This window comes from Engystomops pustulosus, chromosome 11, assembly GCF_040894005.1.
Source record: "Engystomops pustulosus chromosome 11, aEngPut4.maternal, whole genome shotgun sequence".
NCBI classification, from domain to species: domain Eukaryota; kingdom Metazoa; phylum Chordata; class Amphibia; order Anura; family Leptodactylidae; genus Engystomops; species Engystomops pustulosus.
This window is the reverse complement of record NC_092421.1, coordinates 62234675-62262105: the sequence shown is the minus strand read 5'-3', so window position 1 is coordinate 62262105 and position 27431 is coordinate 62234675. Positions and strand designations below refer to the sequence as shown.

At 43.4% G+C, this 27431-nt stretch overlaps 1 protein-coding gene across 1 annotated transcript in view; it reads left to right on the top strand.

Annotated features, from left to right (window-relative positions):
• Positions 1 to 27069, top strand: part of LOC140105883 (opsin-VA-like) — a 38647-nt gene extending 11578 nt beyond the window's left edge. The window contains exons 3-5 of the mRNA XM_072130007.1: positions 21259 to 21376; positions 22284 to 22523; positions 26004 to 27069. Of these exons, the coding sequence (XP_071986108.1) occupies positions 21259 to 21376; positions 22284 to 22523; positions 26004 to 26237 (592 nt within the window). The 3' untranslated portion in view covers positions 26238 to 27069. The remainder of the gene's footprint in view (positions 1 to 21258; positions 21377 to 22283; positions 22524 to 26003) is intronic.
• Positions 27070 to 27431: the final 362 nt, after the last annotated feature.

Here is a 27431-nt window from a genome sequence, read left to right as displayed (position 1 = left end):
AGAATATAATTACTATAATACTGCCCCCTATGTACAGGAATATAACTACTATAATACTGCCTCCTATGTACAGGAATATAACTACTATAATACTGCCTCCTATGTACAAGATTATAACTACTATAATACTGCCCCCTATGTACAGGAATATAACTACTATAATACTGCCCCCTATGTACAGGAATATAACTGCTATAATACTGCCCCCTATGTACAGGAATATAACTACTATAATACTGCCCCCTATGTACAAGAATATAACTACTATAATACTGCCCCCTATGTACAAGAATATAATTACTATAATACTGCCTCCTATGTACAGGAATATAACTACTATAATACTGCCTCCTATGTACAGGAATATAACTACTATAATACTGCCCCCTATGTACAGGAATATAACTACTATAATACTGCCCCCTATGTACAAGAATATAACTACTAAAATACTTCCCCCTATGTACAAGAATATAACTACTATAATACTGCCTCCTATGTACAAGAATATAACTACTATAATACTGCCCCTATGTACAAGAATATAACTACTATAATACTGCCCCCTATGTACAAGAATATAACTACTATAATACTGCCCCCTATGTACAAGAATATAACTACTATAATACTGCCCCCTATGTACAAGAATATAACTACTATAATACTACATATATACACAGAAGCGAACATGAAAAAAAATCAGTATGTATCATATGCAGCTACAGAAAACACATGAGATCCTCACCTTTTGCATCCAGTGACATCAGGTGACGTCTCCTCGGATTGTATTCGTTCCTCATCTTCTCCATTAGTTCCACCATCACCTTGTCTCTTCCTCCAGGTACACAGCATTCCTGCAGAGTTTACCACACAGACGTCTTATGTTCTGCACTTTCCCGTTGTCCCTTCTTCTGCTACCACCAATACTGTGCCCCAAATACTTTAATAGAGCCCCCTACAATATTAGTACCACACAAATAGTGCCCCATAATGTAACACACTGTAATGGTAAGGGGAATTTATTTCTTCTTTCTCTTCCACCCCAGACATATAATAAATGCCCCCTGCCTACCCCAGACACAGAATGAATGGCCCCTGCCCACCCCAGACATAGAAGTAATGGACCCAGCCTGTCCCAGACATAGAATTAATGCCCCCTGCCTGCCCCAGATATACAATAATGTGCCCACCATATAATTAATGCTCCCTGCCCTCCCCAGACATATAATTAATGCCCACTGCCAGCCCCAGATATACAATAATGCCCCCCCCACCCCAGACACATAAATAATGCCCCCTGCCAGCCCCAGATATAGAACAATGCCTCCCGCCATATAATTAATGCCCCCTGCCAGCCCTAGATACAGAATAATGTCCCCCCCTGCCCCAGACACATAAATAATGCCCCCTGCCAGCCCCAGATATAGAATAATGCCCCCCGTCATATAATTAATGCCCCCTGCGGGCCCCAGATACAGAATAATGTCCCTGCCCCAGACACATAAATAATGACCCCTGCCAGCCCCAGATATAGAATAATGCCCCCAGTCATATAATTAATGCCCCCTGCGGGCCCCAGATACAGAATAATGCCCCCCCACCCCTGACCCAGACACATAAATAATGCCCCTGCCAGCCCCAGATATAGAATAATGCCCCCAGTCATATAATTAATGCCCCCTGCGGGCCCCAGATACAGAATAATGCCCCCCCACCCCTGACCCAGACACATAAATAATGCCCCTGCCAGCCCCAGATATAGAATAATGCCCCCAGTCATATAATTAATGCCCCCTGCGGGCCCCAGATACAGAATAATGCCCCCCCACCCCTGACCCAGACACATAAATAATGCCCCTGCCAGCCCCAGATATAGAATGCCCCTTGTCATATAATTATTGCCCCCTGCGGGCCCCAGATACAGAATAATGTCACCCCCCCCCTGCTCCAGACATGTAATTAATGTCCCCCTTTCTATAATTAAAAAAAAAAAAAATACATAATACTCACCCCTTTGGCGAAGGTTTCTTCCTGTCCTCGGTCTTCAGCAGCTTGGTGTAAGAGGCGCGGGATAGTGACGTCACTGCTCCGCGCCTCTTACACCAAGCCGCGGAGCTGCAGGGAGGGCCGGAGAGCTGACAGCCGGTGAGTGTCAGCCTCCTCCACGCTACACAGGTCGCGCAATGACGTCGATTGCGCGACCTGTGTAGCTGCTTGTACACACAGACGCAGAAGCAGCGGTGCTGCGCTGCGTCTGTGCACTAATCAATAGTAACTGCATCATACGATCGTACGATGCAGGTACTATACATTAAATCAAAAATTGTAAGGAGGGAGTACCCGGTGGGTACAATGGGCAGTCCGCCCCTGACTGTGCCCATATACACAGGATAGGAGGAGTAGTACTGTGCCCATATATACAGGATAGGAGGAGTAGTACTGTGCCCATATATACAGGATAGGAGGAGCAGTACTGTGCCCATATACACAGGATAGGAGGAGTAGTACTGTGCCCATATATACAGGATAGGAGGAGTAGTACTGTGCCCATATATACAGGATAGGAGGAGTAGTACTGTGCCCATATACACAGGATAGGAGGAGTAGTACTGTGCCCATATATACAGGATAGGAGGAGTAGTACTGTGCCCATTTATACAGGATAGGAGGAGTAGTACTGTGCCCATATATACAGGATAGGAGGAGTAGTACTGTGCCCATATATACAGGATAGGAGGAGTAGTACTGTGCCCATATATACAGGATAGGAGGAGTAGTACTGTGCCCATATATACAGGATATCACAATCTATGACAATCTACCAGCTGCCCGTGACGCGGGGCAGAGGTAAAAAAAAACGGGACTGTCCCGGCAGTAGAGAGCTATGTATACACACATACAGTACATACACACCCCATACACCATATACACATACAGCATATATATGCAGACATCAGATATCCACAAAAACACTACACGTGATGCAAAATATCTTTCTTTATCAAAGCATTTGTATACAAAATGACACATACCAAAAACTGATTCTGTGCATGAAGGTAAAGTCCATTAGTGGTCCTTCAAAAATCTTGAGAAAGGGGGAGGACTTCCGAAACTTAGCAGGCGTGAGCACGCAACAATCTCATGTTTGGAGTGGATTGCTGTACAGTCTAATGGACTTTTGAAGGACCACTAATGGACTTTACATTCATGCACAGAATCAGTTTTTGGTATGTGTCATTTTGTATACAAATGCTTTGATAAAGAAAGATATTTTGCATCACATGAAGTGTTTTTGGGGATATCTGATTGTCTGCATGTGTGGTGGAGGTGTATATGGTGTATGTATATACCGTATGTGTGTATATAAGCTGTATGTGTATATGGTGTCTGCATGTGTGGTGGAGGTGTATATGGTGTATGTATATACCGTATGTGTGTATATAAGCTGTATGTGTATATGGTGTCTGCATGTGTGGTGGAGGTGTATATGGTGTATGTATATACCGTATGTGTGTATATAAGCTGTATGTGTATATGGTGTCTGCATGTGTGGTGGAGGTGTATATGGTGTATGTATATACCGTATGTGTGTATATAAGCTGTATGTGTATATGGTGTCTGCATGTGTGGTGGAGGTGTATATGGTGTATGTATATACCGTATGTGTGTATATAAGCTGTATGTGTATATGGTGTCTGCATGTGTGGTGGAGCTGTATATGGTGTATGTATATACCGTATGTGTGTATATGGTGTCTGCATGTGTGGTGGAGGTGTATATTGACTATGTATATACCGTATGTGTGTATATGGTGTCTGCATGTGTGGTGGAGGTGTATATGGTGTATGTATATACCCTATGTGTGTATATAAGCTGTATGTGTATATGGTGTCTGCATGTGTGGTGGAGGTGTATATGGTGTATGTATATACCGTATGTGTGTATATAAGCTGTATGTGTATATGGTGTCTGCATGTGTGGTGGAGGTGTATATGGTGTATGTATATACCGTATGTGTGTATATAAGCTGTATGTGTATATGGTGTCTGCATGTGTGGTGGAGGTGTATATGGTGTATGTATATACCGTATGTGTGTATATAAGCTGTATGTGTATATGGTGTCTGCATGTGTGGTGGAGGTGTATATGGTGTATGTATATACCGTATGTGTGTATATAAGCTGTATGTGTATATGGTGTCTGCATGTGTGGTGGAGCTGTATATGGTGTATGTATATACCGTATGTGTGTATATGGTGTCTGCATGTGTGGTGGAGGTGTATATTGACTATGTATATACCGTATGTGTGTATATGGTGTCTGCATGTGTGGTGGAGGTGTATATGGTGTATGTATATACCCTATGTGTGTATATAAGCTGTATGTGTATATGGTGTCTGCATGTGTGGTGGAGCTGTATATGGTGTATGTATATACCCTATGTGTGTATATAAGCTGTATGTGTATATGGTGTCTGCATGTGTGGTGGAGGTGTATATGGTGTATGTATATACCGTATGTGTGTATATAAGCTGTATGTGTATATGGTGTCTGCATGTGTGGTGGAGGTGTATATGGTGTATGTATATACCGTATGTGTGTATATAAGCTGTATGTGTATATGGTGTCTGCATGTGTGGTGGAGGTGTATATGGTGTATGTATATACCGTATGTGTGGTGGATGTGTGGGAAGACCCTCCTTATGTGATTTTGAATCCACTGCAGTTTAATTGGGTCTGCTCTATTTGTTTGTACATGCAGCATATATACACACATACGATATATCCACACACCATATACACACATATACACCATATAGAAGTCACTTATATGTTATATACATCTTGTGCTATACAATGTGCAGCATAATATGTATTTAATGATGCGCATCCTCCATTCTGTCGGGTCAGATGACGGGGGCCCCCCTGACACTGTGGGCCCCATAGTGGCTGCTACCACTGTTACACCCCTGATTTCGGTGGTAATTGTTTTTTTTCCCAGTTTCTTCAGTTCCTGGGGAGTTAAAGGCCATTTTTTTAAATGAAAAACCACCATTAAGGACTACCTGCCCCGGTAGTGTATTGTAAGGACTACTCATTACCGTATTCACAATACTTAAGGGTTCTATTCACATCGTCGGTGAAGACTTGATCAGAACATTTCCCATCTGCTGATTACGTGTGACAGGGGCTGAATTTATCTGCATTGTGCGAAGGTAGAACAGAACGGTTCTGTCTGGAGTTCACAGACGAGGCTTTAACCACTTTACTCTTATGATGGGTCCTCGTCAGGGTTTTTTTTCATTCTTTTTACTTAACGTTTCAAACTTTTTACTTTTAAAACTTTCTGATTCGCCTCTCTGATGGTCTTAAGACACTTTTTCCTTTTTGTTTTGCAATTTGTTATTAAGGGAACTTTGTCATTTCATTTCTGTGGCAATTCAATCCAGTTTTATGTCAACTGTAGATTAGATTTGTTAGACTGATTGTTAAGGAAGTCCCTAAGGGTGAACTTTAATGGAGTCTAGCAGCAGTTTTTAATCACAGCAGACGGTATTCGGTATTAGAAGTGGAGAGATGTTAATCACAATTGAGCAGCAGGGCTGTGAAAAACAAACTTTTCACTCTAGGCGGCAGCTCTGCAAGTGCTACTTAGGGAGGTGCTTCATCCTGAAGAGCTTCCTGTTCTCTACATTGGGCTGCTCCGCAAACCCTTCCCTTTGCTGATGGCTGTATGACCTTGCTGGGTGAAACTACAAAGGGAGCAGGGGGCAGCTCAGAGAACAGAGCTCTTCATGTTTTTAAGTAATGGGTGTGTAAGTGTGGGGGGGTGCAGGATATTAGGTAATTTATCAATATACATCCAGTAATAGTTCTGTTCCACTTTCTTGATATGTAAAGTGAAGCCTCCTGTCTTTTACCTCATCAGCCAGACATTACTGTCCATAAAATGGACGCAGATGGAGGGTCACGTGATCTCTATCTGTCCATGAGCAATCTCCCTGCCGGGACATGTTCTATCATAAGGTCCTGGCAGTGGGGTTGTTTAAGAGCCAATAGAGGAATGGGTGGAATGTGTAGAATATTCATCACTTTTTCTCCGTGTGGATTAGGCTTACACACACTGATGCTAAATACTGACCTAAATACTTCCATGTGATTGTAGCCCAAGAGTATCTCATCCTTCAGCTGCATTCTGTAGCTTGGACCATTATGTTCACAGACCGGTTCGTAGTCCACAAGCTCCTTCCAGGTGTAAACAGGATAAGATCCCACTTGCTGATGAAAGATTTAACATTTTGACCTTTGCTTGTAGTGTGGAGACTACGTGACCAGAGTAAATGACAGATGCAGGTCCTACGAGGGCTCAGGGCTGAAGATGGTGGACATAACATTCCCCAGTATTCATTAGTCCATGGTTCTAGCAGGAGATTGCAGCTTGACAAGAATTCTTGCTAATGTATCAATAAATCAGGTTTTCTCTAGAGATGTTCTCCACTATAGTCTCCACTAGTTAGATGTAGAGTCAGACACATAGACAATGCTTTAGAAGATTGGATTCGGGACTCTGGTCTTAAGCCCATAGGGTTTGCGAAAACTTATTGGATATTAATTAAACAGTCCACTTAGCAGGTAATTGAGACCAACATAATGGATTCCGCTGTCTCTTACTTTGAGTCTCTGTGGAAAATAGTGATTTACAGATTTTTTTTTTTTGTAGAAAGTGAAACTTGTGGTGAGCTCCGATGTTGGAGTCCATTGGGGCACGTTTACTAAGGGTCCGAATTGCGTTTTTCTGTCGGTCTAAATTTTTCCGTTTTGCGCCGAATTGCCCCGGGTTTTTGGCGCACACGATCGGATTGTGTCGCCACCCTTACATGTACTAGGAAGAGGATAGTGAACTCCAGCGGACCTCGGGGCAGCAGCGACACCTAGTGGATATCGGCCGGAAGACCTGAATCCTCGTCGGAGAATGCGCCGCTGGATTGCGAATGGACCGAATAAGTAAATGTGCCCCATTATTTTGGATGTAACTTTCACAGAAGCTGCTGTGTACCTAGGGGTTGATGCGACCACTAGTGTGAAAGAATTTTGTTTCTTTTATGGGAAATAAGTTCTCCTTTCGAGGACATTTCACCACTTCCACCAACTCGTTCCATCCTTCTAGGGTACAGTCACACTTACCGCCAGTGCAGGGGAGCCGTGCCTCGGTCTTGCCAGTGAAACACATGCAGTTGCTTACCGATTGCATGCGTTTCACTGCAAACACAAATGCATTTGGGCCGAGGCACGCACCCATCCATTTCCCTGTTTACAAGCGCAACGCTATTGGTAGGTGTGACCGTACCCTTATAGGTGCAGCTTTATTCTTCGGACAGTTTCTTTGCCCCCAACATTCCTTCCGTCAGCCGGGCACTAATTGGTAATCTACTGCGGCCCAGGATGACCAATTTCACAAAAGATATGGAGATTCAAAATAGACGACAAAGTGCCAAAACTAAAAGTACCGATGTGCTCAGGAACCGGGAACAGATGTCGGCATATTCTACCCACCAGATTTGGGGGGCACTAGTCAAGGCTGAACTGTACGGACTTGGCTGATGCCCTGTATGTTCCAGTAATGGAGATGTTCTCCTTTTCTCTAATCGGTCTCTAAAGTCCCAGCTCAGATGTTTGGACAGCTCATTGTATGTGTGTACAGTAGTTATGGATACAGCCCAGACGGTGTATGATCGTTCACGTGTAGACCCTACTAGCCATGTATATGGTATTAGCTGTATTATACACAGTGCTGGAGGCCGTCTGTATGTAGAATTATTTCCAAGTCATGTCTCCTGCATATTTCCTTCTCTAGTTCGTTAATCCCCTAATCCCCCCTAGTATTTTATTAATTCACAATTCAGTAAATGGCTTTAACCCTTACTATGGAAGTGTAGATTTTTGCCACCTTTTTCCACATCTCTTACTAACTTGACGTGTGAACTGTGTGAGGGCTTGTTTTTTCCGTAACAAATTGCACTTCATAGTGATGATATTTAATATTCCATGCTGTGTACTGGGAAGCAGGAAAAAAATTCCAAATCCTGTGAAATGGGTGAAAAAATGCATTTGCACCTTTTTTTCCTTGAGGGCTTGGATTTTACGGATTTCACTGTACGCCCCAAATGAAGTGTCTACTTTATTCTTTGGGTCGGTACGATTACTGGGTACTAAATTTATATAGGTTTTATAATGTTTTCATGCATTTACAAAAATTAAAACCTGTACAAAATTTTTTTTTCTTAATTTTGCCATCTTCAGGCGCTAATTATGTTTTCATACTTCAGTGTACAGAGCTGGGGGGGGGTCATTTTTTGTGAGACGGCACTTTCAATGCTAACTAATTTGAGGAATGCACGGCTTTTTGATCACTTTTCATAAAATTTTAGCAGAAAATGGCAAAAAAGTGGCATTTTCAAGTTTGGGCGCCATTTCCCATTAGGGGGTTACGCTGGGAATAACAGTCATTATAATTTGATAGATCGGACATTTTGGGATGTGACGATACCTAACATGTTTATTATTTTTACTGTTTTTATTTATATTAGCTTTACCGAAAAGAGGTGATTTTTACTTTTTATTTTTTAATATATATATTTTTTTTATTTTTTCACCATTGTTCAAACCCCTAGCGTACCCTGGGTTGTCTGATTGATCCTAGCATATTCTGACATACTGACATATTACAATGTGCAAATCACACTTTCACACATCATACAATAGATGTGCTAAAATCATAGCCTTTGTATGACCCGAGGCTCCCATGGTACCAGATCGCTGCTCCAAGATGACGTCACAGGGAACGATGACCCAAGCCAATATGACAGCGCCCACTTGTTATTTTGCCGGTACCGATCGGAGGGTTAACACCTGATTGGTGCTAGCACCAATCCCTGGTGTTACTGGTGGGTGTGTGCTGTAGTATGCAGCAAACACTCACCTTCTATGGAGAGGGCTCAGCCTGTGAGCCCTCTTCAAACACCCGCTGCCGACGTGTTATGTACTAATATGTCACATGTCAATCAGGGATTAAATCTGGTACATCGACTTCTATTTGCTGGCAGATGTTTAATTTAAGTGTTTTGCCACATTTTACAATAACACATATTAGATGGAGAGCAGCGGATACTTCCTCAGTGTATATACATTGTGCACTGCAGTTTGATGCTCCACAAAGAACTTTTATCACTGTGTTCCTCTTCCAGTGAAGGGAATCTTTCTAAGGCTACATTCACACAGCCGCTATGGGGGCCGTGATCAGGTCACATGATTTCTATGGCTTCCGGTCATGGCGCGGTGAGCACATGGTGCATCACCGCCCGGGACAGAGTCGGCATAGGACTTGTTCTATACTTTGGCAGATTTGTGGCATGGTGGCTCGTCTGTCTATGGAGGGGAGATGGGTGAAGAGCGGTGACCCCTCCCCCAGCCCTGGGATCTGGTCAGTGTGAATGAGACTTAAAGTAAACCTACCACTTGTAGTGGCAGGTTTCCGATGGCAATACCGGGCACCAGCTCAGGGTGAGCTGGTGCCGGAGCTTATTTTTGTTAGTGTTTTAAACCGTGGTATCGTGGTTTAAAACACTTTTTAAACGTTATAGCCAGCGCAGGCAGGTACGCGCTCGGCGCTTACCGTGCCCGCGGCTACATAGGAAGTGAATGAGAGCCGCGTGCATGGTAAGCGCCGAGCGCGTACCTGCCTGCGCCGGCTATAAAGTTTAAAAAGTGTTTTAAACCGCGATAACGCGGTTTAAAACACTAACTAAAATAAGCTCCGGCACCAGCTCACCCTGAGCTGGTGCCCGGTATTGCCATCGGAAACCTGCCACTTCAAGTGGTAGGTTTCCTTTAAGAGTGATATAGAAATAGTCAAAGTCCCCGAACATTTCAGATACCAAAAAGAAATGACATATCTGATACCCAGCAAGTAATGAGGGGGATCTATCTTTTAGGCCACGTCAAGTGCATGACCGCAATCTTGGATGGAGGTCAAGTTTTTACAATGGGAAGGTGATCATGTAATATATTAAGGAAGATCATAAATGTCTCAAACTGATTTCCACAAACCAACTTTCTTTGTTGTTAAATAATGAAAATCTAACAACCTTTAGGCACGTTCCCTGTGACGCTACTTGCAACATCCCCCACCAGGGCCTAGCCTTTCTTCAGACAAGCCGGGGCCCAGAATACCTGAGTGCCTGGCTTATGCGGCCTTGGGCATGCTATGGTATTGGGTCTGATGGACGGGCCTACATCCTGGCAGGTCTCCAGCAGGTGGTGTGTGCAAGAAAAGTGGAGGGAGAGGGTTATGAAGGAGGTTTCTCCCTGGGGCAACCCCTGAGGTGTATATTATGGAGGGTATAGAGCCAGTGATGGTGAAGCAGGGAGGCACATTGTGCAAATCAATGAACAGTTCTTTATTGTAACTTCCACAGTAGGCAACAGCCTAACATCAGCAGCAAGTTCAGCAAAGCTGGAAAGGTGGTGGGAGATAGCTGGTCCGCAGGAAGGGTTGCTCACAGCCTGAGAGTAGCTTCAGACTGGGCTGGTAAATGGAGCAGAGACCGGACAGTAGACGTCTGCCTGAGGCACCTCTTCTTCCTGGCAGTGTGCCTGGATGGCAGCTCTGCAGGAGCTGCACACTGGACCTGCTTATTACCTTGTGCTCCCACCCACCAGGGTTTTTTTTTTTTTACTCATCTGGTCAGATGGCAACACTCTCCAATCAGCTTCCAGCTTGCTTTACAATGGCACAAAGGATATAATTGGTTACTAACATTTCACATGTGACTTAAGCTTTGTAATTGCATCTGTATCAGGACTGTAGCTTCTGAGTGAGTTGTGCAGGCTCACTGGATAGCTCTAGACAAGGAGAAGGCGCTATTCGCAACAACCACCTAGCCTATGCTTTGGCAGGGGTGTTGCACACAGCTGTGTGATTTGTTGTCCTTGGTGCTGAACACCAAGCTAAAGGTGCGGGATCCAATTGTTATAAACCCACATTAGAAGTTATGGAGAATCTCTGTGTTGATAACTTTTTGAACCACAAGAGATGTTACAGATCTGATTGTGAAAATTGATTTCTGAGACGATTCTGGTTGGGAACAACTTGAACATAACCCAATATGGTGACTTTAAAGATGGCAGCGTGTTCTGGACATTTCCCCCCCTTACCCATTACCTGCTGGGGTATCAAATATTACATTTTCTATTTAGTTTCTGAAATAATAGGTGTCCTGGGACTCTTGCCCCCCTGTAGAAGTGTCCTCCTTCCCATATACACTCACCGGCCACTTTATTAGGTACACCTGTCCAACTGCTCGTTAACACTTCATTTCTAATCAGCCAATCACATGGCGGCAACTCAGTGCATTTAGGCATGTAGACATGGTCAAGACAATCTCCTGCAGTCCGAACCGAGCATCAGTATGGGGAAGAAAGGTGATTTGAGTGCCTTTGAACGTGGCATGGTTGTTGGTGCCAGAAGGGCTGGTCTGAGTATTTCAGAAACTGCTGATCTACTGGGATTTTCACGCACAACCATCTCTAGGGTTTACAGAGAATGGTCCGAAAAGGAAAAAACATCCAGTGAGCGGCAGTTCTGTGGGCAGAAATGCCTTGTTGATGCCAGAGGTCAGAGGAGAATGGGCAGACTGGTTCAAGCTGATAGAAAGGCAACAGTGACTCAAATCGCCAAATTACAACCAAGGTAGGCAGAAGAGCATCTCTGAACGCACAGTACGGCGAACTTTGAGGCAGATGGGCTACAGCAGCAGAAGACCACACCGGGTGCCACTCCTTTCAGCTAAGAACAGGAAACTGAGGCTACAATTTGCACAAGCTCATCGAAATTGGATAGTAGAAGATTGGAAAAACGTTGTCTGGTCTGATGAGTCTCGATTTCTGCTGCGACATTCGGATGGTAGGGTCAGAACTTGGCATCAACAACATGAAAGCATGGATCCATCCTGCCTTGTATCAACGGTTCAGGTTGTTGGTGGTGGTGTCATGGTGTGGCGAATATTTTCTTGGCACTCTTTGTGCCCCTTGATACCAATTGAGCATTATTGCAACACCACAGCCTACCTGAGTATTGTTGCTGACCATGTCCATCCCTTTATGACCACAATGTACCCAACATCTGATGGCTACTTTCAGCAGGATAATGCGCCATGTCATAAAGCTGGAATCATCTCAGACTGGTTTCTTGAACATGACAATGAGTTCACTGGACTCAAATGGCCTCCACAGTCACCAGATCTCAATCCAATAGAGCATCTTTGGGATGTGGTGGAACGGGAGATTCGCATCATGGATGTGCAGCCGACAAATCTGCGGCAACTGTGTGATGCCATCATGTCAATATGGACCAAAATCTCTGAGGAATGCTTCCAGCACCTTGTTGAATCTATGTCACAAAGAATTGAGGCAGTTCTGAAGGCAAAAGGGGGTCCAACCCGTTACTAGCATGGTGTACCTAATAAAGTGGCCGGTGAGTGTATATGTCAGCAGATGAGTAGCTTTTCACTAAACGATTTTGTGTTATGTTTTCCTATGTTTATCCTCTATACGCGGCCACCCCGGGGTTTGGTTGTGGACTGAATCTTAAACCAAATTCAAGCTAAGACACAGCTGTTCCTATGATATAAAATTCAGCGACTGTAATATCGATGTGTGCAGTTACCCTAAACCTGAGAGAACTTTAGCGATTTCGGAAATCTCATTAGTTTTCTCAGCAGCATCAATACTAAACGTCCTTTTATCATTGTGACTGCGCTCTCTGATCCGCATCTGTCCAATTATGACTTCTGACGACGAATAGTTATTGGAGGTTTGGGGTTTCTACGGTGAAGACTAGAAAGCCACATTCTGCTCCGTCATTCCAGAATATTTATGTCTCTAAGCACAGCAGTAGAATATAGGCAGTCCCCAGGTTACATGCAAGATAACAACAAACCTATAGAGCCCAAGTTAAATTTGTATGTAAGTCGAAACTGTATATTTTATCATTGTAAATCCAGACAAATTTTTGCCCCGGTGACAATAGAAGTTTATTTCTGTAATGTAATTTTTTTTGCTGTAATGGGACTAAGGATTACGAATAAAGCTTCATTACAGACATCTTACAGCTGATCATTGCAGTCTGGGACTATAGTAACATCCAGAGAGGTCACCAGAGGTCAGAGTGGGCAGAGAGGGTCTGTCTTTAACTAGAGGCCGTCTGTAAGTCTGGTGTCCTTAAGTAGGGGACCGTCTGTATCAGGGAGCAGTGTTGTATCTATGTGTAAGATGAATGCTGGACGGATCATCCAGGAATTCCGTAGATCTGGGAAGGTGGGAGGTTGGACAAGAGGAAGGAAAGTGTTAAAACAAGAGGTCACGCTCCTAAGCTGGGGGTGAAAGTCTCCCGGGGAATGGGCTCTAGTACATGGAAGTCTCCTACTGTCAGGTGTGTGGAGTGGGAGCGGAGATATCCCGGCTTGGCAGGATCCTCGGAGAGAATACGAGCAGATTTGGAGCGGCCGTCCTCGGGTTTTGTGGCTAGAGTAGAATGGAACTACACAGCGCGGCACAATGAAATGGCTTCTATTATGTGGAATGTGCGATGGTTGGAGAAGTTTGTAGAGTATTGTGTTCTCACACATCTCCTCCAGTCTTCCTGTAATTGTCTCCACTTATAAAGTGATAACGAAAGTCTGGGATGCTTTGTATTGTTGTGAGCTGCAGTACTGTAGTCAGTGCTAGATGCTGGCGTCATGTCGAAGACTCTCCACTTATTTCAACATTGGTGTACAGGGTAGTGACCTATAGGTGGCGCTAGTGAGAGCCTTTGTATTTGGACTCGGTAGATTTCCTTTAATATGGGGCCAGAGGTCGCACTAACATTTTTCCCAAAGGGTAAAAATACTCCTCTTACTATTTTTGAGGAGTATTTTTAGTCGAGGAGGAGTATGAAAATTTCGGTAATACATATAACTAAATAATATACAATAGCCGTATATAATGTTAATAGACGCTATTTAAAAAAAATAAAAAATCACCTGTCTGCTCACCGCGCACAACACACACACACACACTCGCACACTCCCTCACTCCCTCCCTCCCTCGCACAGCGCACACTCACTCCCTCCCTCGCACAGCGCACACTCACTCCCTCCCTCGCACAGCGCACACTCACTCCCTCCCGCGCACAGCGCACACTCACTCCCTCCCGCGCACACTCACTCCCTCCCGCGCACACTCACTCCCTCCCGCGCACAGCACATAGCACACTCACAGTGCACAGCACACACTCACAGTGCACAGCATTCACTCACTCCCTCGCACACCTCACAGTGCACAGCACACACTTACCACACACACACCACACAGCGCATGGCACACACTCACCACACACACACACACACACACACTCACAGTGCACAGCATTCACTCACTCCCTCGCATAGCACACACTCACCACACACTCACACAGTGCAGAGCACACACACACTCACACAGCGCATGGAACACTCACAGTGCACAGCATTCACTCACTCACTCGCACAGCACACACTCACAGCACATGGCAGACACACGCAGCACACACTCACCCAGCGCATACACAGAGTGCAGTGTACCCACGGCCGCGGCTCACACTCACCCGGCACTTCTCTCAGGTCCCGCCGGGATCACATAACCGCTGGCCACTACTGCGGGCATCGAGACCTTGAACAGCAGCATCGCGGGGTCAGCGCTCACAAATCCCACACATCTCCGCATCCTGCTGAGCGGCCCGGCGCGCGCTGCGATCGCTACTGACATTCCCCTCATTTGCTGCGTGCGCTTGGCCGCTCAGCCTGCGCGCTACACGGAATAATTGCCAAGCGTATCTTTACGCATGGCAATTATTTTGGGGGGTAATGGCGCCTAATCACGCGTCTATGACACGTGGTGAGGCGTTAGTGCGACCTCTGCCAGGGGCATTACTCATAGATACAGGCACTGTGGTAATCTTATTATATGTGTTATCCCTGGCCTCCTGCCTTCTAAAAATCAACCTTTAAGATTATGCTAATGAAGCACAAGGGGCCAAAGGAGTTACCAGAGCCCCTCTATGCTGTTACAATGTCTCCCCCTCCCCCTCTCTTCCCTGGTAGTTAAACCCTTACGCTTTATGTTGACAGTCATAATGGAATATTATAAAAACAACCACACTATTGCTCCCATCTTGTTCCCTACTTGGACAGAATTCAAAAAAAGGTTAAGTACTTTTTTAAATATAGAAATAAAACTCCACATCCACCTTAAGCCATTAAAATTATTCTAGTGATCAAAAAAAGCGACTTTAGTAAACTTGTTTTTTTTTTTTTTTTTTGTTTTTGGTAATAAATCATTTTATTAATACAATCCATTATTTAGCGCACTTATCTACTACCAGAATGAAGGATGTAAACCAAGCACACTGACATACTGGTGTGTCCTCTCCGGCAGGATCCGCTCTTCTTTTAGCAACTTATGCTCTGGTTTTTACAAAAAAAACAAAACAAAAAAACTTTAAAAAAAATTATGCAAACCTAAAGCACCTATCCTGTATGTAACCCGGGGACTGCCTGTACATTGTCCAAGTCAACTATTGTCATCTTCTCCTCCGTAATTTCTGGAATAAAAAGAAATGTCTTCAGAAGTTTAGTTCCTCTAAAACTAGTGCCCCCCCTCCCCCCACTGACCGTTTCCGGTCCTGCACAATTGAGAACATTGTTGGGTCCCATCTGTTATTTTGTCCTTGTGTATTTTTAATGGATGCGTCTGGATCGGGGATAACCTTGTTACACTGGAGAAATGGGAAGTGTAGAAATAAGTTATAGGCAGTTTTAGCTTTTCTGATTTTGGATGCTTGACCGAAAGTAGAATAGGAAGGTGCAGCCTAAATCGTATCGTAAGATACATGACGTGAGGCGTAGGGTTAGACGTTATCCCTTAGTTAAAGGGGTTGTCTCATCTAGGACCACCCTAATCAGAACGCCAAGGTCATCCGATCGCCTTGTGACCTGCTTCTGGCGCAACGCAGTAGCCCTTTAACATTACACTACACTCTACCTGTACATATGACATATGTGATAACCCCCGAGCCCACCACAATGGGAGAATTGGAATTAAATTTCCATTTCCTTTTACAAGCTTTAGGGCAGTGGTGGCGAAGCTGTGGCACGGGTGCCAGAGGTGGCACTCTGAGCACTCTCTGTGGGCACCCAGGCTATCACCCCAGCACAAAATTTCCGGACAGGACTAAAAACCTCCTCCTGCAGTCCATGGCCACCCAGGATGTGCTGTGATCAGGGCTATTTTAAAACTACACATCGTTAGCTGCCCAGGACTACAGGAGGACCAAGGAGGTGCAGACAAGGCTGCGTTATTATTGGAGCTCTGGGTCCCGCGATTCTTCCTCTTCAGGGTACACTGAAAGGCAGCTACAATGATAATCTGATTTTCTCCTCTTTCTTTCAACTGTATTGGTGTCCTCAGGTCGCCAATACAAAAGCTGTGACAAAACAGGTAGCAACATGTTACTGCTTAAATTGCCACGTTGGCACTTTCTATTTAAATAAGTGGGTTTGGATGTAGTTTGGGCACTCGGTCTCAAAAAGCTTCACCATCACTGCTTTAGGGTAACTGCATAGCTGAGATTTTATGTGGCAAATCCGCAGTGTAATACAGTAGCATTTTAAGTGGTTTCTGATGATTCTACAACATCTATGGATAAACTTCTGTATATGGACTGGGTAAATGTTAAAGCCGAGTCTTAACTGCACCGTTAAAAGTTTTTTTTTTTTGTTTTTTTTTTTTTACTGAGTTGTACTGTGAATGCGAACTGAACAGATGTTTTTCCCCCCTCTCACAGCGCCAGTCTCGCACAGAGAGGGAGCTACTGCCGCTCACCATCGTGGCACCATCACGTCCCATGATTAGTACTATAGCAGGTTGCTGTGTGCCAAGACCTGACACATGAATGATGCGTTCACAGATTATTATATACAACATCTGACCATTGCAGATAAAGGGAAATACACCATGAAAATCCATCCTGCTAAACCAGGGACATTACCACAGTCACAGTGCCTGGATCTATGAGTAATCTTATATTTACTATCCATGGCTTCCTGCCTTCTAACATCAACTATTAAAATTATGGTGTTTCCAGAGCCGCTCAGTGACTGATTTTCAAAGCAGGTCCCCCCTCCCCCTCCACTTCCTTCTGCTGCTAGATTACACAGGCAGAGGGAGAGACATGTTCTACTCATTGTAACAGCTTGTGAAAAGACATCACTAAGGGGCTCTGGAAACACCCACCAGAGCCTCTCAGGTTCATTAGGATAATTTTTTCAAAAGTTTATTTCAGAAGGAAGTGGGCCATGGATAATGAATATAAGAAGATTACCACAGTCACAGTGTCCGGATCTATGATGTCTGCTTGATTTTGATGATAGATTTTCTTTTTCTTTAGCTTAAATGTTGTCAACTTCCTCCACCTTGTCTTTTATTTGCATAATGGACAGAAATAAAAGTTTACTACAATTTCTGAGAAATTCTGATTTTAATCCATATGCTAATGAGCAGTTGATACAACAAGCTCATCATGTCCTTAGCACATCGAGTACTTCTATTCTTGCCTGGACCACTCCCCTTCTCTTCAGAGTCGCCCACACTTTTAACAAGGCAAATCTCTTGCTTATCTGATGAAGAAGTGGTGGTTAAGGTGGCAATAACCTTGCCTAATTAGCATACGGATTAAGTTGGGAATTTCTTGGAAACTATATAATGGACAAAAGGTGATATTTGGAATCTGTGCATTTTTTTCATTAATTCTGCCAACAGATTATAGTGTTTGGGGGGTTAGTAAACTCCCCTCTAAGCTGAACTTCGCCCCTAGCGGCCTCCATTGTTTAATGCACCCTGTCTGTACAATGCCCTTGTGGCACTTATTTTGTCCTCCTTTGCTTATATTGTCCTAACTCCTACTAATACAGCCCCTCTTTATGTAGACACCCCCCCCCCCCAAAAAAAAAAATAAAAAAAAAATCCTGGGGGAGGATGTGATACTTCTTATTTGCCAATTCCAAGCTTTACCGTTAGAATCCTTTTGACCAGAACAGAAAATCTGGACTTTCCTGCTAAATCTGGGACACTGGTGGTATTCTGTTTAATTTTCCCCCTTTGTGCAGTGTAGCAGAGTCTTGATTAACCCATTGTAAGTAAATAGATCGAAACAGGAAAATTTACACCTACATATAGGATTTTTTTCAATTTATCATAAATCCTATTAAATGGGAATATTTGACACCAGTGTGAACAGAGCCTAAAGGAATGGCCGCAGCAGCAGATGAGTGTGCCAATTCTGCTGCAGGCAGTGACCTTTTTGCTGCCTCCAGAGCGGCACCTTTCTATTTTTGTATAGATAATTGTTCTAAAACTCGTGTCTCACACGGTCTATAAATTGGATATTACTAGTGCGGTGTTAGTTGGTAGTCAAAATATCAAAAATATGATGCTCCAAACATTAAATTTCATGATGAGCCTCTGTATCCCAAAGGGCATACAACCAGGAGGTATATACCAGCTGCAATAACGTATCCCACAAGAAGATAGTCATAATCACATTGGGAGTGTAAGACATTACTCCACGTGTGTTCCCTGTTGGGCTGCACTTCGGATCCCCCGTCCCTGTTATCACTGAGCTGCAATAACTGAGTCTCTGCTCTTCATTAACCTGTGATGTTGTCAGAATAATAATGGCTGGGGGAAGTTTGTATTTGTATGCAAAACTTATCAGTCGCCCTGTAGGTGAAATTAGGGCGTTCCTACTCGGGAAGCCTAAAGAAGATGTGTTAACTGAAGTCCTCAAAAATTCTTCCTTGCCTTAATCCTGGCTGGACGTGTGTCATGTGATGGACAGCTTTGCTGAGCAATGTTATTTAGTGATCCTATCACACACGACGTGTACAGTATATTCTGCGTCTACGTGTTGTGGTTTGCAGCCTGTTGCTAGCGGGTCATGATATTGTCTTGGATATCATGAATTAATTTAAAAAAAATTAAATTCTGACTTTACATGACCGGAGTATTTAAAGCAACAACTTTGCCTACTATTTTGATTATTTACGTGCAGGAATTTCTTTGCCATCCTCCTCAGTTTAGCCTGGCTCTGCAGTGTCCATGTCTTCTGGCTATTTTGATTCTCCTGTGATTTTCGTACAGTTGTTTAGAGAGATGGTTTCTTAGAGGGGCTGACCGCACTTTCGGACATCCTGACTATTTCCGTTTTGCGCCGCTGGGACAGGGATTTAAAAGTTTTTTTGTTGGCGCACGAGATCGGATTTTGGCGCAATCACGCAGGCTCTCATGCGACAGAAATGGGGGGGGGGGGGCGTCGGACGATCCAACGGATTCGGATAAACCGCAGGATTTAACTTCAAAATTGTGTCGCAAGCCAAGCACTTTACATGCACTGGGGAAGAAGATGGTAAACTCCGGCGGACCTGAGTGGGAAAGGGTGACATCCAGGATATCGGGCGCATGATCTTCTTGAATCGCGGCACAGTGCATTGTCGTCGGACAATGCACTTTCGGGATCCCCTCCGGGCTGGGTAAGTAAATGTGCCCCAATGACATGTCACTGGAAGATTATCATTGCTCTATGATTATATTCAGGGTAAGTGGATATAGTATATACTCATAGCATTCAGAGTCCCCAGTTAGGAAAATCATACTTTTTGTTCAAAATATTTTCCATTTTGGAAATGTGCACCCAATTTCTAAAGATCAAATATGTTTAAAAAAAAAAAATCATATAAAAAGTAATTTTATATATGTATTTCCTACCCAGGGTCTACTTGCTTGTAATATATACTGTAATAGTGTACAATTGCCATAAACCTATGTATATTGAAGGCTGTGGAGTCCTTGGAAGGCTTTCTCAGGGTAGTGACCACTCCTCCAATCACCATGGTGGAAGAAGTTACCTTAAAGTAGACCCTTAAAGTGAACCTGTCACCAGGAATGTCAGTTTAACCTAGAGACAGGTTCCAGTTAACTGTGTTTTATTGATTTTAAGAATGCCTATGTCAGCATTCTACATCAGTAGTTTAGAATATATATTTTTTTACATTACCTGGCTCCTTGCCAGCAGTTTGTGATGAGTCCCGGTGAAGGATCAGCTGCAGCCAGTGTGTGCCTGTGTCTCCTCATGCATTCTTCCTCTCCTCCACACCATCCCCCTCCCTCCCCTGCCTGCTCAATGCACATGATAGAAAGCAGTGATGAATGAGGGTGTTGGAAGTAGTGATGGGCATTCCGGCTCTTCATACTGTAGTGAGCTGAGCCTAATAATATGGCTCTACTGGCTCCTGAACTTTGGTAAGCCACCAGTCCCAACCCCACTTTTTACTTGAAAAGGGCCAGGGTTGCTAGATTCAGGCAAGGTTTAAGTGAGCCGACCACTCTCGGCCAAGAGCTGACTGTTTTTCAAATGACCTATTACTGCTTGGATGACTGTGGAGGAGACTGCCACAGGAACACACAGGCAGCAGTCGCCCCCTCTTCCTTTTCCCGGGATGCTCGAGCCTGTCACCAGTTGTAATGACATTCCTGGTGACAATTTTGCGATAAAAGTTTTAACTGTATAACTTTTGGAATTGGAAGGGTTTATGGTCTGTGACTGGAGTGGTCTGCAATCATGAACCATAACCTTGGGTCTCTGCTATGTGAAACATGAGAAAAAAAGACACCTAGAGCCATCTTTAACTGAGCACAGCACTATCATCCATGGGGGCTCTGTTTTTAGGATCTTGGTCTGAGTTTTGACCTTTCACTAATTCACTTAACTATTTTCGGCACAGTTGTAATTCTCTAGTCCCCACTGTTCCGGTACTATTAATTTTGGCACCAATTTGCTATTTAGGATCTGTACTGTCGGGTCGTAACATTATTAGCACAATGGGTGCCAAAACTAATTATACTGATGCTCGGGAATGGTGGCTGGAGAAACAGGCGGAACATCACCTGTTAATGGAGTTGTAGCCGAAGGAGGTTGTGAAAGGTTTTTTTCTTATGGCCCACCTCAGTTTGCTTGAATTTAAAAAAAAAAAAAAAAAAAAAGAACGTGCAATCCTATTTTATTTTCTTTTAATCTCCTATTAGTCACTGACTTATTCCTTGTTTCCTGTTATTTTGGCACAGGTATTCGGGCAAAATCGAAGACCATACCTACATCATCACATTCCTCATGACGTGCTTTGTTCTACCTCTGCTACTCATATTTGTGTCTTACGGAAAGTTGATGAGAAAGCTGAGAAAGGTAAGTGATCGTAGGCTCAGAGAAGTTACTAGAATACGTCTGTATCCATATGTGGGAAAGACCGAAACGGATCCCAGTTCAGTAAAAATATTCAAAGGGTTTGGGTTTCTGTATTTAGTAGCCAGGTAGTCTCAGATTTAGTATCATTCGGCATATTTTTCTATTTGATGCCTCTTGGATTACAGATTTTTCTACTTTATCGTAAAAAGTATTTAATGGGTTTCCTTATGATTGTTGGGTTCAGAGCGACCTTTCAGGTTCAGCTGGACTCCAAGATACGGGACTGTAGCACCAGGACCCCTCTATCCTTCCCTATCTTGGGGATCCAAAGCTGATGGTTTGGACAGATTTGGTGACCCCTGTTGACTTATACTCGCGGCTCTCCATATATGTGTTCAGTGCCAACCATCTGTCAAGTGCCTTACTTTCTTAAGAGATACCAAAAAGTGGAGTCCTCAACCATTGTGTATTTATAAAATAACTTGTGGTTGGAAGATGGAGAATGTTCCCAAAGGTCAATCTCTATTTCCTAGGTCCATCACATGGTCCATCACCCATTTAATGAGTGCACTTATCAAATTGGGGCAAACATTTTCAGGGCCTGATCATGGCTACATCCTTGGATGTGGGATACATGGGCACTTCCCCTGTGAACATGGGAACCAAGTTGGTTTCAAGCCCAAGTTACCCATTTAGGGAACACTGTCTTGACAGCATGGGACAACACGATTTACCCAATTTGATACCCCAGATATAGCTACCTGATGAACGGCCATTACTCATATTGTTGTGGTTTAACATTTTCTACAACACTACTGTGACGAGCATACAAGAGGGGTCCCATACAGCTAAACCCATGGGGGTGTATAGAAAAATGTATGTATTACCTATTGTCCTCTCTCCATAGGTATCAGACACTCAGAGCCGCCTAGGATCTACTAGGAAACCAGAGAAGGAAGTCACCCGGATGGTTGTAATAATGATTCTGGCTTTTCTCATCTGCTGGACGCCATACGCTGCCTTTTCCATCCTGGTAACGGCACATCCCACCATAGAGCTGGATCCGCGTCTCTCGGCAATCCCAGCATTCTTTGCCAAAACTGCTTCCATGTATAATCCCATTATATACGTATTTATGAACAAACAGGTACAGTATATACTCAATATAACACATCTCTAAGAACATGACATATCTATGTGACAAGAACTGTATACAGCCATACAACCATTAAGTTACTCATAGCCCTAATATGTAAGTAAGAACTACACTCTATCCCACTGAAGTGAATAATTGGGTAGCAAAGGCTCGTAGTTATTGGCCCTGGAGATCTTTGTAATCTAAAATCAACTTTGTGTATGTTCTTAGTAACAGCTGAACTGTGGGGAAAAAAATGAATTTGTGTCCCAGAATTGTAGCTGGACTTTGAACTGGGGGCGTGTCCTCACACTGCTATGCAATGAAATCTCTGCTTTTCACTGTCCACAAAACTCTACCCTTGCTCTGTGTAAATGGTGCAGCAACTTAAACAATGTGGAATAAAAATGAAAGGACTGGTAAGCTCAAAGCCAGAGAGCCAAGAGCACAGCAGTGTGAAAATATCTCTCTAATACACTTGGATTAATAACCTACAATTGGACCTTGTCACAGTTCTGCTGCCTTCCACTGGGCAACTCTGATGAAACATGAGGCCAACAAATGTAATGTCCATCTTTTTCAATGAGGAGACTGAGCTTTAAAGGATTCCCTCAAAATCTATCCTGATAAACTGTAGTTATCTTCTTGTATGTGTTATCCATGGCCTCTTCCTTCTAACAAACTTTATAACTAAGCTAATGAGCCTGAAAGGCTACTAGGGTAGATCCCAGGGCATTGTAGACCAGTTTGTGTAAGCAGCCTTTTTGCATGGACCAACGTGTTGAAATCTCTGAAGAACACCAAAATGAATCCAGCGTGGAAGGCCGTCCATTTCACAAAAACATCCGACTTTGTTCCAACATGATATATATCCAAAATTATTCAATTTAGTTAAAAATGCTTCCTGTATAACAAACTGCACTTTACAGAATTAAAAAAACGGCAGCATAACAGTCGACGCATTTCTGGTGTCGTGCAACACGCTTGCTCATGGAGGAGTAAGCGTTTTTTTTTACCATATAGAATAATTTTGGATATATTTCATCTTGGAATAAAGTTGGATGTTTTTATGAAATGGACGGCCTTCCACGCTGGACTCATTTTCGTGTTCTTCAGTTTCCAGGGCAAATGTTGATTTGACTTAGTCTGTTTGCTGTTGGTGCCTAGTGTTATCCCATTGTGGTGCAACAGCAGAATGTGCTGTACAATCCTACAACAGCACAATTATTGTTATTTCCAGGTAGTAGAGAATTATACACAAATTAGGTTACAGGAGGCAAACTGATAAATTGCCTTATGCCATGCAAGGTAAACCTCATCTACTATGCAGCTGCTTTGTTGGCCGATCGGCTGCATGACTCCCCTATGTCTACCAATCTTAAAGGAAACCAACCATTGCAAAACCATTTTTTAAAAAACCCTACAAATACTTACCTCCGCTTCTCTTCATCTTGTTCCCGATGCTCAGAATCACCTACAAAAGAAACTAATAATTAGCAGAACAGGGACAAGATGTCCAGTTCTCCGGGCTGCTATTTATGCACATCCTCGCACCTCCCTCTCCCTACACAATAATAACCCACAGTAGTATCTGTAATATGGGACTATAGGAGACGTTTATAGGAGATAGACCGATGATCAGCATCTTCACCCGGGCATTCAACCAAGGGGTAGAACAGGGGGCCATGGCCAAATGCCCAGTATTCACTCCTAATGTCGGCCCTACCAAATGCCCAGTATTCACTCATGTCGGCCCTACATATTTATTGGCAGCATGTTATGGAGCAGTAGGAGCAGAGCTGATTACAATATACAGGACTGTACAAAGTAAAAGTAGCTGAGAAGATTGTGCATAGATTTGTATCTGCAGGCAGTATATTACAATCTACTCAGCTCCTCTTGCTCTATAACATGCTGCCTGCAGATGGGAAACTCCTTAATATTTAAATATGCAGATTACTGTCCTAAAATACATGAAGTATCAATAACATTCGCAAGGGTGCTTATTGAAACCTAACCTATATACATTTGGTATTCTGATACAGATTAAAGGGGGGGGGGTCTTATTTGGACCTCATCAATAAAAGTCGTAAATTACAAAAATGAGGGGCAATTGGGATAAATGCAAAATGCTGTACACTGAACAGAATATCAAATGCCAAACCCAAGCTGTATGATGGAAATATAAAGAAGTTGTGGCTTTTGAAGTGCGGGAAGTAAAAAACATGGAAGCCTTATTGTTTCCTCCTTAAAAGGTTACAGAAAGGAGGAGATGATTTTCTACAGCCCCTTTAAAATGGTTACTGCTTGATCTACTTCCTTAGACAAGCAGAAAGGAGGAAATCAAGATCACATACCGGACCTGCTCTCATTGATCTGTATTGACCCGGTACTTCCCTTAGGATACTGATAATTAAACAATGAGGAACATGATTGATGGGTTCTACTCACCTTGTCCACAGAGTTATTACTGTGCTGTGTCATGTTCTAGAGAGTTATAAATTTTAGTTTTTGATAAGTTGAAAACAAAATAAAGTCCTGTATTCCTGCAGGGACACCCCTCCATGGTAACACCCTACGGACTCCGATAAGGTTTTCCTACTAATCAAGGATAGTAGGATAATCAAGGATCACTAATCAGTGATGAGACCCCCACAGATCATGACAAAGGGGAGTCTGATGGGGTCCCAGGTACCGTCAGCTCTACTTATCTCCGGGAGCGACAAGGGGTTCGATGGCGGTACCTAGGAATCTGTCGGACCTCCAGTTCTTGTGATCTGTCACTGAGACCCCCATCATTCAGCAAGTTAGGCCCTATCCTGTGTATATCCTTTAATTTGCATAATTATAGAGGTTGATTTTAGAAGGAAGGGGGTCATGGATAACACATATAAGAAGATTACTCATAGATCCAGGCACCGTGACGTTTATCATGATGCATTTTGATGGTAGATTTCCTTTCATTTAGTTTTGTGTGTAATCTACAGAAAATTACAGAAATTTAGATTCATTCATTTAATAGGCTGCACTCTATACCTACCTTACTTTTCCCCTCAACTTAAAAAGTTTGTAAAACTTATTTCTGGGTGCTCTCTGCAGTAGGGGGCGCCGCCTTGTTATGTTATAATCATTGTACCCAGACAAATACAGGCAGTCCTCGGTTACATACAAGATAGGGTCTGTAGGTTTGTTCTTAAGTTGAATGTATGTAAGTCGGAACTGTATATTTTATCATTGTAATCCCAGCCAAAACTTTTTTGGTCTCTATGACAATTGGATTTTAAAAAATGTTGGGTTGTCATGAGAATCAGGATTAACACTAAAGCTTCATTACAGACACCTGTGATAACTGTTATAGCTGATCATTGTAGCCTGGGACTAAAGTACAATAATTACCAATATCCAGAGGTCCGTTTGTAACTAGGGGTCGTATTTAAGTCGAGTGTTCTTAAGTAGGGGATCGCCTGTAGTAAATATGCCATTTCTTTGCAGTTCAGGAGGTGTCTGCTTCAGATGTTCCACTGCAATGAGATAGAACCAAAGGAGTCCAATAACCAAACTTCAGAACGGGTCGTCCTGAACCGCACCAACCACGGTGGGGAGATGCAAGCCATCGCCGCGCACATAACCTCAAACAATGGCAACCGAAAGACTGAGGACGAGCAGAGTAGCTGCAACTCGTTTGCACAACTTCCGATATCGGAGAACAAAATCTGCCCAATGTAGACTGATCCGGTATTATCCGGTAACTCTCGAGGATTGACGAGAGGAACAAGGCTCTAGCGCTCCGCTTCATCATCCAGAGGATTATAGGACATGTAACCGGTCAATGCTTATTCATATATGGACACCAGGAGACTACACAGGTTTATCAATGTCTGAATGCATTTCATGCTGAAGATGTTTGATCACGTTACAATAAAAGTCCATTCACATAATATTTCCTTTGTCACACAGAAGACTGGGATCAAAAGGAAGAAATTCCATATAACCCTGAATAAATCATGCTACACTCCACCCACATAGTACTAAGGTCTCTTCATAGAGTGCACAGTGTATGGCACCGGGAGGGTACACCAGATATATACGGAGGAGTCCTTGTCTACTCAAGACGTCATACACTCCAACTCCATAATGTCACAGTAGACAATGCTCCAATCAATAGTGGATGATAATACAGGCAGTTTGGGTGGTGGCCCGAGGGCCAAACCTTCTAGGGGGCCAATAGCCACCCAAACCTCCCACCAATATTTATACTGAGGAGGAACTTCACCCATGGAATCCTTGTACAGCTGTTCCTGCTCTCAATACACATATACACAAGAGCTATTTCAGGACCTTTGAAGGTCCTCCAAAGGTCCTGGACCCACAGACTGAAAACCGGCAGAAGGGACCCATCCTCCATTCCCCAAGAAGCTGATTCTAGAACCAGATGTAGGAAGTGATTCCAGACTTGTAGGGGCTATAATATTCATACAGCCCTGGGCAGTCTTACTACGCCCCTGTCTGCAATGTATCAACAGGGAGTAAAATAATAAAACAGCCACCTCCATTACTAGGTCTGGAAGGCTTGTGCATTTGTTCATTGGCTTGTACACTTTCAGCAAATCGGATATTTGTGTAAATACAAGTTCTACAATTTTGCAGTATACTTTATGTATGAATTTCCCACAGTTTTCTAGATCTCTGCTTGTTGTCAATCTATAGGAAGGATAAACACTGGTTCATGGTCATACGATGTCACAGGTGCATGGCTCATTATATATCACACATCACTGATTACTTTCTGTTAGAGCCATTCACCTGTGTGACGTCACATGACCAGGGATATAAAAAGCTGTGCACCTGTGTGACATCACATGACCAGAGAGATAACGAGCCATTCACCTGTGTGACATCACATGGCCAGGGACATAACTA